The sequence below is a fragment of the Charadrius vociferus genome, unplaced genomic scaffold (genome assembly GCF_000708025.1).
Source record: "Charadrius vociferus isolate BGI_N301 unplaced genomic scaffold, ASM70802v2 scaffold45, whole genome shotgun sequence".
Lineage (NCBI taxonomy): Eukaryota > Metazoa > Chordata > Aves > Charadriiformes > Charadriidae > Charadrius > Charadrius vociferus.
In genome coordinates, this window is record NW_009648712.1 from 4,249,867 (window position 1) to 4,268,319 (window position 18,453).

Sequence of the window (18,453 nt, forward strand, 5' to 3'; positions counted from 1 at the left end):
GATGTTTATTCCCCCAATAAACCCTTCTCCACCTTTTTTGCCCCTGAAGTTCAGAAGGACATAGGCTACAAAGGACTATCATTGAGAGAAAATACAAATTGTAAAAAGGCTGAGATGGAAAAGTTCCTAAAGCCTTATTTCTTGCCAGTAACTTCCCTTGGATACAGCATCTACAGGGCAGAGATAATATATATCACTGCCAAATCCCATTTCCAAAACAAGCTGCCAGAATTTCCCAAGACAACTGTAGGGTCTAAAGTTCAGCCATCCCCTTTGTCTCAGCGCAGTCCTCTGACAGGGATTTAAGCATATATCATGGGTACAAAACCTGCTTGCACATTTCTACAATAAAAACCAACCTCAAGCTTGATGAAAGACGATCAGTTCAAACATACTTTTTTTTTTTTTTCTTGTAAAAGCATTAGAGATGCATAAAAATGATTTACCCTTTGTTCTGTTCAGTAGACCCAATGCTGACCTAACACTGGGTTTGAGAACCGTTGGTACAATTTCAAAGCAGCTGTAGACAGAACTGGAAGATTGTCTGATCAAGATAAAGCTCCTATTGCTGTGCAAAAGAGCTGAGTGCTTACAAAAGATGACCTCTGCTCCATTTTAACAAAAAATTGCACTATAGCCAAAACTGCAAATCTTTCACAAATCTTTCCCCCTCTGTATCTTTCACCATTCAATATCAATTAAATAAAACTCTTCTAGCATTTCCAGTTAGCTGGTTCCAAGTAACAATAATAGCATTATTATGCTTAAAATATATTTTTTGCATAGATTACAGAAGATGGAAAACCAATGTGCTAAAAGTGGCCTTTTGCTTATTTAACATATATTTACAGTTTAAATCCTGCCCTTTATAAAAGTTTTCCTGACTTAACTATGCATAGCCCGATTTTCCTGTTTATGTCCTGCTCTACATCTTTTTTCCCTACACTGATAATATGGAAATAGCTTTAAAGAAGGTCACTGATTATTCTGACACATTACTGAAAAATCAAGGTGTTGTTACAGCATCAAGCTATAGTTAGGAATGCATGAGAGAGATAATAGGCAGGTATGCCTGAAATGTTATACCCCGGTCTGAGAGGATTGCTACCTCTCAACTTCCACAGGCATCATCAGGAACAAGAGGAAGAAAGGAGGCATGCCCACGAAAAGCGCAGTGAAGAGGAGGTATCTCCCTCCCATGCAGCGTTAAGATTTCGGGATTTACCTCTGGAAGTCACAGTCGATTTCTGCAAATTAAGGTTTGAGGGGTGAGGAAGCACTGAAGTGGCACCACGCTGAAGAGCATCACCCACAGACTCACCCCCTGCCCGCCCAGCACAGGAGGCTGCTACGCCAGTCCCGGCACCCGGATCCCCTCCCGCTGCTCCAATTCTCTCAACAGGCTGTGGAACTGCATCGTTTCTGCCGAGTTTGAGCTTCACACTGTTCACAATTAGGTCCTTAATGAGTGTAAATGTAGACATTAAACCTGGGCAGATTGTGACAACTGAAAGGCAGCAGAACTGCTGTACCTCCTATGTTTGCTTTGTCTGCAAATAAATCATTGTAACAGGTTTAGAAACTTGTTTAGTAATAACTAATCTCCTAATGGGATTGTTTGATAAAGCTCCATGACCGTGAGCACCTCCTTGAAGGACACGATCTGATGCGCACTGAAGTGAACACGGGCTTGTCTTTACTTCAGCGTAAGAAAGTCCAGGTGGCAGATGACTGCCAGGATCTGCAACTTATTTTCTTTATGCAACCCGCAGCATAATCACACAATCATTAAACCAGCCAAAAATGATGCAAGCTCTGTTATTTAGGTAATGTACATGAAACCAAAGAGCTTGCCATCAATGTGGAACTGAGAATTTCGAATTCCCAGAAATGGCACAGATCACTTTGCTTTCAGCCCGGAACCTCAAACCAGGACACCTTCCGAATTTGTGCCAAAATTTCTTCTATATGCAGCTTGTTTTCAGTCCCGTAGTATGGAATGCTAAAGAAGCGCACATAACTTGTGACATAACTCAAATGCACTTTGTGTACTTTTTATTTACTATAGTCAGGACTGCCCAGGTAGGACAAAAAATGCCAAATCAAGCACCAGATCCAAAATTAGCATTTTATTCAGAACGTTGGGGTCAGAGGTGTATCATTCATATTCTGGTACACAATACAGAGGCAAAGCTGTTCTCAGAAGTCTCTCCAGTTTGAAAGCTCCTTCCCCCTTCCCTCCCCACCCCCAAAACATACTGTATATTTACTCGTGCCACCAGTATCAGGCCAACTCCAAAATATTGAGTACTCTAACTACAGTTCAACAATTGAATCAATGTCACTTGTTTGCAACCTGTTTTGTAAATACTTTATCCATAACGAAAGATATAAACATGCAAAAACCTGAATCCATAGTCCAAATAATACATACACGTGTTCTGAAGTTTCTGCACTTCTCCACAGACTATGCCAATAAAACATTATGTACACATACCATTTTTTACAGTGAAGTGGGAAAAAAACACTAGAAATTAAAAAAAAGAAAAAAAGAAAAGTGTACATGGATTAAGACCAAAATGTGTCTAACATTCTAGCATAAGAAAAAAAAAAATCAATTCTGCTACAAACTGGTGATATGAAAACTCCCTTTATTTGCAACCAGCTGCATAAGTTTTAGAATTTTAGTGAAAAAAATCCCCTAACATCTAAAACTAGAAGTAATGTACATTGTTCCACCTCATGGTCTTCTCTCCCAGATAATAAAATTGTTCCATGAGGAATTTTTTTGTTTATTTTTAATCTCCTTATTTTAATAAAAGCAATGCGATGTAACAAAAGCATGTTGAAGCATATTGTGTTTCACCTTACTCCTCCCCACCCCAACATATTTTGTCTCTTTAATGCATCATTTCATAAATCAGTACCATTAAAGCCTTAAACATAAAACTAATTCCGATCTGAAAAAGGTACAAAAAGGCACATAAAATCCCAGTGCTTCTGTACTGTAAAATTCAAGTGTAACTGAGCTCAATATTTTTTTCCAAACAGCATTGGATCACTGATATTCCACGGAGCCCAAATTGGTTTGCAGCCTAAGCCAAAGCCTTCAGCAAGCACTTGTGCTAGTAGACTACAAAGTTAAAGCCTAGCTTCTGGTATGCTTTTGGGGAATATCAGTTGAAATGTTTGTACTTGTCCAAAAACAAAGTTCACTTTGAAGTTCAGTCATCACCTCCACCATACATATCAGCAAGTTTCTTGAAACGTGGGCCCCAGTCATTTAGGTAGTCATAGTCTTGCTCACCACCACTACTTGAGGAGTTAAGAGAGCTCAAGGATCCAGCAGTGGAGCCACTTCCTTCATAGTCAAAGACTAAGAGGGAGTCATATGGTGGGGCTGTAGGGTCATTGTCGGCTGCTTTAAGTCCCTGAAAAGAAGGAGAGGGAGAAAAAAAAGATAAAGTTCTGTATCCGAGAGAGAGACAAGACATAACTGCGATACTGCAGTGCTGTTATCTATCAGTCGCCACTTGAGAAAACCAAGTTCTTGTTCTTCTGCAATCCAATTCAAAACAGGGTTCGTGTTTTTGTAACTCCCCCAAGAACTTATTTCAATTCCTTTTAGAACGGACAAGTTTCCAGCATTACAGCACTGGACATTTTGAATGTAGCTGCAAACACAGTTCTAACAAAACCTTAAGAGAACATCATGGCACTAGGACCGATGCTAATAACTATATAGTTTCAGAGCTACACAGCGCACAACCGGCGGCATGGGCAATATGGGACTGGTTAAACAGACAGATGGGGAAGGAGAAATAGGCACGTTTGCAAAGATTCACTTTAACAGCCATCTCACATGGCCAAGAACATATACACTGACACCGCTGGCCTGCAGTCCATCTGCATGTGCCAAAAGCTATATTTATTTAGTTCTGTAAAATTCATGTACCTCTATGGGCTGCTGTGAGAAAAAGATACAATGTTGGCTTAAGCCTTATGCGCTTTGCCATAACCACCCATAAGATTCCACCTGCTCTTCAGAAAAAACACACAATTACATCAAAGCTAAATACAAAATTATAACCATTTTTGTTTCCTCATTTCCAAGTACTCAAATTATCAACAGATGAATATTGGGTCTTCGATAATTTTAAATTTCTACTCTCTAGGGCTGAATAACCGAAACAAAAACCAACACAAATTGAATAAGAGGAAATTAGGGAAAGAACCACACTTCCTCCAGAGAAAAGTCTCTTCCCTCCCTGTTTTCTTACACAGGTCCAAACCTAAACATTAATTTTAATTTTAGAGTATGAGATGATTGCTCTGTGCTTATCCTGGGAAGATTTACAAGTTGAATATAAAAAGCTGAAGCCTGAAGTTAAAAAGCCCTCTCGTATTTTGGATTTTTCAACCTCGCAGTTTCTTCCATGGGATTAGCAATGCTTTTTCAAGATCTTCCACTTTGAATAGGATCTACTCTGGCAGTCACTGACAAGGGATAATATATCTTCCAGACCTCTATAAGGCTGAGCTAAAGATTTTACACTGTTCATTTTAACCAGTGCTATTTTGCTGGTTTTATTTTTAATTTTTAATGTTTATTTATTTAAAGAATGCCTTTTTTATACTCCCAATTACTTGAAGGATTGAGTGTGCCTCCTTCGAATTATTTAACATATTCTGTTTTGAGAAAAGTATGTTTTACTCTCGATTGTGTTTAGTCTAAATGTAACATAATGCAAACAGATGTTGATTTTTCTTCTAGAAATACTTATGCAGCTAAACCCATTAAAAAAGCATATGGCACTGATAAGGTAGAAAAAAATCTTGATTCTTTACTGCCTAACTGAAGTCATTCAGAAGTGTGTAAAATGTACCTAAAATAATTTTGCAAATCAGTGGTGGAAAGACCGAGTATATTTATCAAACTAATGACGTCTAATCAAGAACACATTTTGGACTTTTAAGTCCACGATCATTTCATGTAGTACAACAACATCAAGCAGGTTATTAATAGCCTGCATTAGAAGCACAATTTTGAATTATCTGATAAGAATAATTGGTGATGCTTGTTATCTTTCTCTTTGGAGTTTTCCATCCCGATGGCCATAATAAGGACAAAAGACGTGAGATTCGAAAAAGGCAGCAGCAAATGCTGGAACACTTCCCTTATCCAGCTTCAAAGCTGGATATAGTTCTAAGGCTTTCTCTCAATTTATGCTGCTGAAGCAGAAATGCAACTTTACTTCTTAGGCAGTAACGGGCCTTAGAGTATTTACATCTTCCCTTAAGCCTGCTTGGGGTGACAGACACCCATGCTTTTCGAACACACGTGACAGGGAAGGAGAATAAATACCACTTGGGCTTAAGGAGTGCTGAGGTATGAATCCCAGGTATCAGTGTGTAAAAGTCATTTAGAAAGCCAGCTTGGAGAAGAAATGCTATTTCCCTGCAGTTCCGCCTAGTAACAGCCAGCCGACCATGGGATATCAATTTATTAAAAAATCAGTGAACAAAACATTTTCCTACATCACTGAAGAAATCCTGATGCCTATCAGCAATACATGGCAAGGTGGCAGGCAGCCTCTTTCCATCTTTTTTCCCAAATGGGAAGTTGGATTTTTTTTCCAATTTGCTGCTGGTATCATGATAGCATTTGAAAAGAAAACTGGCTTTGAGCTACTGACTTATAAGATAGCATCTCACTAACAAATTCATTGTTTCAAAGGTTGTGCTTACTGTGTAATCCACTTCATTCCGAGAATGTAGCTACAGGCATGTCATGGAGGTGTTGATTCAACTGCACAGCCCAACTTGCACTGACATTTGCACCTATCTTCTAGCTTAAAATTCCTCAGATTCATAGTATAATGACCGAAGTTAGTCTCCAACTCTTCAAATGACAACCAAGTTTTCTACTACATTTGTGTGGCAAGTTACATACTACAATGACAAAGAAATATTACATTTTTTTCACTTTCCTTTGATGACCATATTCCCTGAACCTACCCAGTGCACCGCTGTGCTTTGCTGTTGGGCTCTACAGCATGTCCACAGCTGGAGTTACTGGATGTCAGCTTTGGCAGGGAAATTGGCTTATGAAACTCCCCTTGGTTTCAGTATTTCCACCTTTTTTGCTTATTATGCCATCCCTTTCAGTGGATGGTACCACAACCTGCTGTATTGGCCCAACTGAAAAGGCAACAAATGGCTGCCAAGAACTGCTTCTACTGATTTTGCCGCCATGGTATTGTCAACTGCTTCTGAAGAGATCTCTCAGCTTTTCCCAGATGTGTTCAAGAATCTCAAAGCAGCAGAGTTGTTACAGTTATTTGGTTTACAGTTTCTTGATCTGAAAACCCAGAGGTTTTACTAGATAAAGAAGCTTAGTCAACAACAGAATTGCTGGGGCACTCACTTGGGACCAGGTGACCCTGCTGGGCCATAATGAACTACGTCACATTTCCTCGCATTTGCTCTACCCCCGACGCCTAAGAAGCAGCCACAGAAGAGCCATGGCACTACAAAGGTCAGCTTGAAGTCTGGGATAGACCGAGCAGTAACCTCACTTTTCCTCCCTCTTCCTCTTTTACATATGTCGTGGCAACTTTCACTAAGGAGGAGATAAGGGGCAGGAGAGGAGAAACTGTAGTGCCTTGACCGAGGAACAACAGTAACCTTAAGTTATAGCTTCCTTAGTATGTGCAGTATTCTCAATTTGTCTCAAATCAAGGGAAATAAAACCCTCAAAATCTTGAAATAACATAAAACACTACAAAATCTAATGCTTTTATTTTCATTAATCCTACTGCTTAATTAGATTCAGCAAACTTTTGATGAGAAGGAAAGGAAGAAAAAAGCCCTACAGGGAAATACAAAAAAAATTGTTTAAATCTGGAACCTTTTTTTTAACTCCACAAGAAAAAAAAGAAAACATTGAGGGACCTGTGCTGCTTGGAGGTGCGCTGTATCAATAACAGCCATTTACTAAGAATGAACTGAGGGTCTCCCATGTCCTCATGGGATGAGACCTTTAGTTTGTAATTTAAATTTAGTTTACCTCAGGCTATGTCCTCTATTGATTAGAAATATATTCTGAGCCACAAACTCTCCACCACAATATGATTTGTTTAAGATTTCTAGGGACAGCATAGCTGGTTCTTGAAAACAGGATTAACAAAGCTACTTCAAACAGGCCTAATTTATACTGTCCCGCAAATCCTGACTATTCTAAGTGTTAATTATGCTCCACACTCCGCAGGTTACATTTTAAAAGGCTCAAAATGGAAAACAAGGTCTACAGAGAATTCTTAATAACACATGACTTAATTCAGTGACTTGTTTGTACACTAGACTGAAAGAAAAGGAGGTTTTTCCCTTCCCCCCTTAAATTAGAGATTCTTCTATCCATTAAAACAGACAAAACAAGAAAGTCCCCGAGGTCATTTAGCTTATGCCTGCAAAACATATTTTGATTATAAGGCACCTCTGGAACCTTCTTATTTTAGACAGTTCATAGCTCTGTAGGTGTTATCTTAACTTTGTAAGTGTTATAAAAAATACTTGAAGTTTCTACCATACTTGTAACTTGTTTTTCAACTGAGAAGTCATTAGAACACTACAAAATACTCCTACTTATGTATGTCTCATTGAGTTAAGTAGATTTAATACAACGGATGGCAGCTAGAAAATAATATACCAAGAAATAGCGTACTGCCAAAAGGAAAGAAATAAAATGACCCACTAGGTCTTTTTCACTTTTTGTTTCTATGGATCTCTAATAAAAGTAAGAAGCAAAAGCCACCCCATGCTTGCTTGGTAGCCAAATCCTCCGATATGTGAAACCAATGACCTATAGTTCTTTTTTTGTCAAAAGCTGGAGCAACTCGGAGGCTAATCTGAACAATGCCGGCTGTGTGCATGAGGTGCTGGTGAGCATTCAACTGCCTAAATTAATTCCCGCACATGGGCCAGCATCCCAAAGGATCACGCTGAGCAGCATCTCTGGGACAGGGCCAAGTCCTCAGAAAGACCAGACTGATCTCCAAAAGCATTGCATCTTTTCAAACCAATGGGGTAATGCAGACTTTGCTACCGAGGTACTGACAAGTCAAAGGCAGCCTCTCCCGGCTCAGCTAGCGACTGGGACAGCTTCACAGGTGGTTTGTGTTAGGGCTGCCCAAGGGAAAAGTTACAGTATGACTTGTAGTTACAGTGAAAGAAAGTTCTTTGCCTAACGATGCTGAAGCTGGATGCAGAGAGATATGAACTTTCCCCTTCCTCATCTCGCTGCGTTGTTTTCACAGCTCAGCATATCTTCTGTATGAACTGCCCTAAGAAATGTCTGCTATAGGTTTTACCCAAGATACTTCTTCCATTTACTCCAAGTAAAACTGAGAGGAACTTACCAATTTGAATGTGTATAATCTTGCCAGGACCGCAGGTGGAATGCTTATGGTCTAGATGCTGATAATTTGGAAATTTAACTGTAATAGCAAGTATGACTGTGAAAGACTGCTATTTCTCCCCACCCCAATAGACTTTTTATAATCACATTTGCCATGGGAAATTTAAACATAAAACACAAATTCAGATGAAACTGTTTCAGAGAAATAAAATCTTCATTTTGCTCAGACTTCTGACAAAGCAGACAGAGCAATGACAACCTCTTGGGGGCTACTGTCTGCTAGAGAGAGGGTTAAGTGGAATGCCCCTTAAGTAAAATGATACATTGCTGTGAAATCCTAAGAAAGAAATACCTTATTAAAAAAAAAAAAAAAGCTAAATTTATACTGCTTAAAACATAGGAACTACCTTATATAGTCCCTCTCAACCAGAGGATATAACTAATTCCGAGCTAACTTGCAGACAAGAAAATTGCCACGTTTTCTTTAATTTCATATATATTTCCAAGGTTAATTTATTTTAGAGTCAGTGACGTTAGTGACATTATTTTACTGTGTGTGAATAGCTGGCAAAAGCTTTCTCTTTTGGTGGACAGCAAGGGGAAGCACAAAGGGAAGTACGGATCTAATACAATAGAGGGCAGCAAGAAAATGACTCCATGCTCATCTGTACTGCGATACAAACATATTGGGTTAAATCAAGACAGCGTGTACTGTTTCTCCAGCTTCATGTCTACACAGTGATGCAATCATCTTCCAGAATGATAACCTACTGAAAAACAGGATTGCAGGAACAGCTTGCTAAGTAATTTAAAAATTGTAGGACACTGGGCAAACTCTGGCCCCTTTCTGGCTTTCCAGGAGAATCACACTCATTCCTTGTCTTGGATTTGTAAGAGAGCTTGGTAGCCGCTTTGAGGAAAAGAAGAATTAGGGTATAGAGGATTATGGGTTCTTCCTGACAACCTGCTAGGTAGGTAGTGCCTGGTCACAGCTGTGTGAGAGTAGGATGGAAAACTGATTGTTTGGAAGAAGACAAGGAAGCACAAGGAAGTTCTTGTGTGCACACTGCCTTGGCCAACAATGTGGGCCTTTTATTGTCCCACGTCTCCACTATTTTCCAGAAGTTGATTGTAACTGTAATATTTAGAAGTGCAAGGCATGCAAAAATCCTCTTTGTTGAGACATCTCTTTCTATACAGCTCTTCCCCAAACCTGGAGTCTTCCAAAATACAATGTCTTATGAGAATATTTCTGTTTCCTGCTAGTCATCTCTCTGTAGGTTTTTTCACAATTGTGTTGCTGTTTACCTTACAAGGAGCAAACTCAATTTTCTGTGTCTTGCTAACACAAAAGATTTTAGTATATTAGACTGACTTTTCTTTAAAGCAAACAAGAATAAACACGTTTGCAAAAACAGTTCTGCAATACTTGTCAAACTCTAGTTGCCAAGAAGATATGAGAAAAACAGAGAAAATAATTAACTATTACTATTCATCTATAGAATATAGCTTATTTTTAAGTGGGAAATTTTGGATTAGTATTTGTTTTCCTATAATCAGCAAGCATAAGAAACTATCTTAAGTACCATAAAACCAATGCTTTAACACTGACCAGTGACAGAAATAATGAAACAAGTATTTGTAGGAGCATTTCCTTCAGAACTGTGAGTAATCTGCTATAGTCTGAATCTTACTTACATTTATCTTTATTAGATTGAAGAATCAAAGATAACGCAAAGACTTTTAAAGCTCTATGACAAGACAAGTATTAAAAGCACTTACGTAACATTTAATTTAGCTGCCCTGCTCACTAATCGTATTTGATGGAATTCTTTTGGTCTTATTGAAGGTCCTGAATTTCCACTATTATCTGGACTCAAAGGGTAATGTATGAGGAAAATGAAAATGAACTTCTTCCATTATTAAATTACTGTGAATTAATAAATGAATTTAGGCTAAACTATAATTTTGTTAGACTATTTATTACTTGGAACCCACAGAATAATCCTGCTTGGAGATACTGTGGTTGCAGCTGATAATGTATTATGAATGTAATTAATACAAACGTACAGAAGTTAATTGATAAATCTTCCCTTTCTGTTTGAATGAGTTAATTAAGTTTGTCTGCACTTTAAAAGAACATATTTACTTCTATCTAGAAAGACAATTTTAATTGTCTAAGTAAGTTTTAAAAAGTTATTATGTTCAAGCATAACAGCTACTCCTGCAGAGTACAATAACCAAAATATAAAAGCTTATCGCATCTTAGGAGGAAACTCCTTTTCTCTTCTTTACCTCATTAATGAAGTCCCCAATGTCCCCAGGATGAGGAGCAGCTGATCTGACCGGATACTGAGGTTCTGCATGGATTGGCCTTTCATCAAGACGTCTGATTCCAACAGGTTTGATGGCATCTGGTTCCACAGTGTCAGGCTGCTGGAGCTGGCTCAAGTCATAATCCTGCAAAATATGAAACAAGGACAGTACGTTAGGAGAATGTCAAAAAATATCTGTCAGGAGGGAAACATATGGAGGAAAAAAGGGAAAATGAAAAGCATCATTTCACCAAAAGTCCTATTTTCAGGATTGTAATGCTTACTGAGAATAAGTCAATAACACTGTTATTTGCATACCAACAGGATGTTATTTGATTTATAGTCCCTGAATCTACGGTTTTGATTCTATTCCATCAGATTTGTAGAGCTTCTCATAAGTTTTCCATTGAGAAGCAAGGATTTGAGTAGTACTATTAAGAGACTAAACACTTTGCCTAGTAATGATGATTTACTGCATAGAGCAAAGATGCCAAATCCAACTCTTATTTTTCTAAGCAAATAAATGCCAGATACTCTCATTCTCAGAAAAAGGCAAGTGCACCGCTCTGCAGCGTTTTATAATACCTTCAAAGAATGAATTTAAGACTCCTTTCTGATTTCATGTGGCTTCCATAATATGAAAGCCAAAGGGGGAAAAATGTCATAAGAAGTACAAAGCTCCTCAGATTTGGCCTTAATTCTAAGCACTTTCCAGAGATTACTTGTGGATCTGTTCATTAAGTACTTGATGCCGCAGTTTCCAACTCTGGCAGATTGATGCAGCTAGCATAGCACTATGAATTCCAATAAGCAGGATGTACGTATATAAAAATTTTAATTAGATGATTTTTTATGCATTTAAGATAGATATGCCCGAATACTATTTGCACAGTGTGATGCATTTCAGCATTATCATTTACCTCACTGTTGTCATGTTTAGAAGGTAGTCATGCTCTAGGATGCCTTTGCACAAGGAACTGGTAAAAATGCAGAACAAAGAACTGGGCTTAAAGGCTTGAACTAAAGCCATTCACAAACTACTAGCAGACTGGGGTTCACGCCAACTCTACCTTATGCCAGATACCCTGCCCCAGAAATAATCCAAGCAGTTGAGGAGCATCCTAAATAAGCTCCTTTATCATCAGTCTCTATTTTTCAACAGTGTTGTTCTGGTAAAAATCTTATTTATTTATAATCTCAACTTGCTGGAAGATGGCTGTGCAGACAATTACATTTTCATTGGTTCCTAACTGGCTCCTAAAGGAAGGAATGCAAGCATTTACTTCTGCTGTCACCTCATGAGATGTAGGTCCTTTTTGAGACTATTACCTACTGTGACCCTAAAACCAGACTTTTCAACAGGAGGAGAGGTCTGTTGACAGCAGTGAAGATAGTTTTTTGGGAGAACTATAACTGACAAATCTAGCACATTCTAATTTGTTACTCGGGTCCTCAGCTGACTGCACACAAACATATAGTCAAAAAAGGTGGAACAGCTCCACCGAGATCTGAGAATGCACTTTCATATGCTTTAATTAGATTACAAGTTCCTTGGGGCTGAGCTGTAACTTCTACCCTTCGGTTCTTCATGTACCAAACAGAATAATAAGTGATCTCCATAAAGTGATATGAATATGAGAAAAGTAAACAGAACAGAACTTTTTATCCTTTCCCTTTTTATTAAGTAAAATAAATCAAAATATTTCAGAGACGTGCTATCAGAAAATCCTATTAAACAGAGAAGAATGTACTTTTTAGAATTTATAAATATGTAACACAAGAGCGCTTTTCATACCCACCCAAAAGATAAAGGTGGAAAACACCAACAGGGAGAAATGAAAAATACTGTGGTTTTTTTTATACTAAGCATTTCATTATGGAGGATTTCAAACAGGTATGGTTAAATAACAATATATTAAAACCAGGAGAGCCTCCCCAGTCATTTCAGTTTTATAAAGATAGTATGTTTTTTTCCCCACACTTGCACATGCATATACTTCTTTTGGATTAGTGGTCATACAGAAATGCAATGTGAATCAAGTCAGTCAGACTAGTATCATCACATCTAAGGCCAGTTTGAGGCACCTCCAGGCTCCATAGCTAAAAAGACAGCAAAGATTGCCATCTGCAAGGCAACAGCAGTGCAGAATGTGTCCTTACGTGGACTCCTACTTTGTTTTTTTCTTTTCTAGGGTAATTTATGACACGGCCATCTAGCCTTCTATCACAGGAAATTTATTTTGCAGGTTTATTAGAGTCTGGACAGGAAGAGCACATCCACTGCGCTTATTACCACGGACTCTCAAATCTCTCGTATCATTAAAATCAATACTAACTGTACATCCATCAGGTATGGCAAAGTCATCCACCATCTCCCCAAAAGGGCTTAGTGCCATACGAACACAATATCACGCAATGACTCCAGCTGTTTCAAAATTCTGCCTAAAGCCAACTCTACTCAATTATTGCAAAGTAAAAGAAGGAAAAATGATTTCAAGAGCCAGGGCATAAGCTGTTTAGGGCTGCTGAAATTCCATCTCCTCACTCAGTGCTGCGTTCACAGCTGGAAAAATAGGTAATACATGAAAAGCTTTCCTAAAGCTCCTCAACAGACTTTAAGGTTAGTCTGAAGCAGACTTTGTTAAGATAGTTAACTGCAGAAGCGACAGCTAAATGGAAAACAGTGGCACATCAGACACAGAACAAGACATGCTGGGGTAGGTTGGGACAGCCAGCTTGGAGCAACGTTCTGGGTCGTTATTTTTACTCTTAATTTCAGGACCACAAGTCAACAAAGTTTTGTCGTTGCTCCAGTATTTTTCCATATAACCTGTTCATAATTACAATCTGCTGAGGGACAAGATTAGGCCCACCATTGGAAACATACTTGGGCAAAGGCTGTGAGAATCTAATTCCTATCGCTGCCAATTTTTGTCTGAGGTATTTATTATGTATGCTGTTTAGCCTTAACTCCAGCAATTTCAGAACAAATACTTCTTTCCCTTCCTTCAGTTTGGATTTAAGCAAATCCAAAGAGAGGGCTTAAGCTTTTCTCCTCAAACTTTCAGACAAGGTTAGATGGGAGGGAGAATTTAGTATTAGTTTTTCTCTATTGGAAGGTCACTAAAACATATTAGCTTGCTCCCATTTTTCATCTGGCAAAACCCCAGGCCTCTAGAAACCAGAAATTTAGACTAGTCTGATTGTCCAAGTCTACAGACAACAAGGAATAAGAAACCTCCCATTCTACGACAGGAATCTAAGCGAAACAAGCTGAATGATCCCATCTTTCCCCTTGTTCATAAAGGGATCTGATACTACTGGATGATGCAACACAGCTACCTTTTATATAAATGGAGGTTAAAGAGATGACAATCTTAATTCTTTATCAATATAACTGCCTTTGGTTAGCATCTCTGGCATCACCATTTGCTGTTGCTGAAAAAAAAAACCCTGACATCTGTACTGAAGCAGAAAAAGTTCTAGTTTTGATTTGGTTTTGTTTTAAGAAAGAAAATAGGGCATTTTATCACAAGTTGCATCTTGTGAAAATTAACAAGCTCACTCCCGCGCCCCAAACCCCACCAACCCCCTCCCCTCCAAACTGATTACAAACATTGACCTTGTAAGCTACTCATTTAGTTCTAGCCAGCCAGACTTAACACCATTACTAGCTCGCACCTCACATTCCTGAAACGTGAGATCCTAGTGAGACAGTGCTAAATGCCAAAACCAGCTAGCCAAGCCTTAAAATTCACCACCTTACCAGATGCGTAGGCAGAAGGGTCCAAAACCCCAAAAAGCACTTCTTTAAGAACATCTACGCACAGTCCAAGTATCTCAACTTGAATAGACGTCCAGAATAGAAGAAAAGGCCATTTTATATTCCCCAGTAATCACTGATTTAGAGAGAAACAAGATAATGCAGCCTTCAAAAATCTCTTCCCTTAAACAACTCCCTCTTCTGCAAGGCAGCTATTCATTTCACAGCACTTGAGTAATAATCCCTCATAGAGCAGTCATCAGTTACGGCAATATGAGAGATATTTTAACAAGTGCCTTGCCTTCTGACTGACCGTAACCAGATTCTACAAACCCTGAGGAAAAAAAAAAAAGAGGGGATAGGCCAGGAAATAGAGTTTCTCAGTTTTATGAAGTTAACTTTTTTTCTCCTGGATTAGCTGTTCTGGTTATGTTTGCATTTTAGAAGATTTACTTAAGCTCTTGGCAAAAACTTAATGAAGTAAAACTTTTTACAGTAACTGGACCTGCTTTATATGAATGTGTACTGAAACATAAAGCAAAACTGCCAACAACAGAATCAAGCCGCAACTTACTAAAACTATGAATTTCTATGCATAGACTGGACTGACTTTTTTGCCAGATAGGAAAACTCTGAAAATATCAGAATATATTACATCTAACTTGAGCTTTCCAGTACTAAGAAGTTTCTCTAACACTAACAGTGATCCATCCTAATACATGCAACCTGACTGACATATTCATTAATGATTTATGAATCTGGCTTCTCTTATCTCAGAGCTCTCAGTATATTTCCTGGCCATTCATTAGACTGTGTTACACACTTTTAGGGATGTCTTAGTTTTTTACCTTATACAAAACTAAAGCTTTGGCTACACATAAATATAGGCCTAGACATATGACTAATATAACAGAAGTGTTTCTTATTTTCAAAGGCTGCAGCCTTTGCAAAGAAATTTGAAAGTTCACATCTATTCCCATGCAAGAAATAATTTGTCACCAGATCACTTAATTTGGCAATAAGAGCTTTACGGGTCATTCACTGAACAAAATCAGCTGCAGTGGTATAAGTGCATGTAAAGCAACATTGGCAGAAGTGTGCATTTCACCCACGACTTTTACAGGATGATGCCTTAGTGTAAACCAGATTTTATTGTTGGCTTAAGAGAACAGAGCAAACTATGACTTGAAGTACCCACAGATAAAACACACATTCTGCTTTGCCTTTGTGTTCCAAAGCCAATTACTGTCTACTCCTATAGAGAAATGAGATGGGGAAGAAAGGGAAGAAATACTTTACACAACTGCATGTTCCCATCTGCCAAAGTCTTTTAAAAACAAAGGAAGTGAAAACCAGTCCTGCTGCATCTTACCATTCTACCCCCAAACCCTCCAAACATCACCATAAAAAAGAATGAGAAATTTTCACAGAAAATATTGACTGAGTTCAGCAAAACACTCCAACCTGTCCTAAATCTTTCATCTGCTGAAATAATGGGACTCCAAAAAAAAGCAAAGCACAGAGGACTGACTAGACGTAGGCTGCAGGTGGGGGGTTAGTTAAAATGTCTGCACTAACAGTTGCTCTTTATTTGCCACTCACTTTTTGATTACATTCTGCCATATTGTTTTTCCCATTTGTTTTCATTACAGATGCACCTGGAGTATTACATGTTAGTAATTTTTAAGATAACCAAGAATCTTGCTTATCTTTTTTAATAATAAAAAAGGTGAAAGTTAAACTCCAGCTGCAGATAAAACACAATAACAGGCATAGGTTCTAGATAGGATAAAATAAAACACAAAACAATTTTGTAATGGAATTATGGAAACATTACTTTTCATATGATGAGATAAAGATTCACCAAGGAGTGACAGTAATTCCTCCACAGGAGCACTGCATGAGTCACTCATTCAAAAAAATGAAGTTAATGTCTTAGTAAGCAAACACAATCCCCAAAATAACTACCTTCTAATTATAATATTGTATATTCCTAGGGTTATCTTAGCAACAGTTACTTCATTCATTATCATTAAAATTTCTAAACATAAAATATGTTCCAATCTTAATGTAATGCAAAGGAAAGGTTAGAAAGTAAGAGTAAATGATCTCAATAACAGATAGGGTGGTGAAAATAAAAAATAATCAAATGGATTTATAAACTTCATTGAGTAGAGGTAAGAACCATTGTCATGTTTACAACAGAGGTTACGACAAGATCCAGTACACATGACCAATGTAATCTTAAGATGCAGGTAGACAGAAAGTTATGACAATAAAACAAAACAAAACAAAACAAAAAATTCGAAGGATTACTTAATTTCTTTCTATCAATGACACACAAATGTTGGAACAAAACTACCCTTTCTATAGAGGAGTGATTTCTGATTAGAATTAAAATCTTATACACATAAAAAAAAATTTACGTTTTTATTTTTAATGCTATTATCACCTTTAAAATAAATGCTATTTTCTTGCTGTATATAAACATGTAATAAAACATGACAAAAAACAAGCTACTGACTAATGTCTGAATACACTTGGTACAAAAAGGCGACATAGGAAGGAACAAGCAGAATCCTTACGAAGAACAATACTTTGAATAACAGTAAAATCATTGCATTAGAAGGTCTCGTGTTGAAGAGATCTGAGGGCAAGATTAAAATACAGGTTCAAAACAGCTGATCCACAATAATTTCAAAGCATACCACCCACTTGCTAGGGCAACTTGCTTCAACTGGACCTGCATGAGCAAGTACTACTAAAATTCAGAAAACACTATAGAAATGGGCTCAAAGGAGATGAGAGGATCATCTTTTGCAATGAGATGTATACAAAAGCAATTAAATGGAAAAAAACCTGTATCACAGTTATTAGCTTGACATATGCTGCATGTATCCCAGTTGAGCACCCACTGCCTCCATGTAAATCACACAAATGGCCTGAGATATGCAATGAAAACCAATTAGTGATGCTTATGGGTTGTGATCTGCTATGTTCGTGAACCACGCTGCAGACATGTGCTAAGTGCTGTAACACTCAGCCAACATGAGGTTTTGGTATTTAGAACTGACAATAGTGTCACAAGTTGAGAGCACATCATGTCAGGGGAGAATATTTATAACTCACACCTCCTGTTTGCTAAACTACTACAAACTAGATCATGCGGTCCACTAATAATCATGATAGTTACTACCAGCTTCGTAATTCGTGCCTAAACTATGCACATCTATTTCAGAAAAAAGCCAGTTGTAGTGTGTGTTGTGTGTGTCCCGTCCCTCCGTTCCCCCCGCCAGTTGCTGGGTTACACATTCAGATGGAATTTAAAAAAAAACAAAAACAAAGATGCCACACCCCAACCCCTCCCCAAACCAGTCTCCCTGACTTTTGTGGTGGAATGATACTGAGTCAAAGCCTCTCGTGGCTGAGCTCCTGTAAGTCAGATGGCCAAACTGTTAAAACTACAAAATATGAAACAAAATCCTGAGAACCACCTCAGTCTTTCTATCTGGAACACCTCTGTCCTCTCTTCCTTCCTCCCTTGTCCCCAACTTCTGCTAGTACAGTGATCTTTGCTAATAGCAGGAAAAAATGTTTCTGCCTGGCTCGACAGGAGTGCCGTACAGCTTTCAGAGACAGTGTTTCAGGTCACATTTCCAAGAAACAGAGGTTTAGGTGAAAAAAGTCCAGAACGTTTCCGGTGTTGACAACGCTCTTCAGTGGGGAGCAGGCTGACTCCAGTTGTGACCCACAGCTCAAGAGCTGTTCTGGCTTAGGGAATTCAAAGCCTTTTTCTCAACTGCCGTGGAGATCACACGACCCTGTGTACATCATGCCAGGCTGGAGGAAGACCATGAATCATTCAAGAACCTCAATTTATTTTACAAGCATTCAGTCTGTCAGGGTGAACAAAGCAGGCCAAGATGGCCTCAGTTGGGATTAACAGAAGACCTTCAAGA

At 38.3% G+C, this 18,453-nt stretch overlaps 1 protein-coding gene across 1 annotated transcript in view; it reads right to left on the bottom strand.

The window, feature by feature from the left end:
• Positions 1 to 2,297: 2,297 nt before the first annotated feature.
• Positions 2,298 to 18,453, bottom strand: part of CDH2 (cadherin 2, type 1, N-cadherin (neuronal)) — a 120,419-nt gene continuing 104,263 nt past the window's right edge. The window contains exons 15-16 of the mRNA XM_009886663.1: positions 10,712 to 10,876; positions 2,298 to 3,431 (exon numbers count right to left, since the gene is read on the bottom strand). Of these exons, the coding sequence (XP_009884965.1) occupies positions 3,225 to 3,431; positions 10,712 to 10,876 (372 nt within the window). The 3' untranslated portion in view covers positions 2,298 to 3,224. The remainder of the gene's footprint in view (positions 3,432 to 10,711; positions 10,877 to 18,453) is intronic.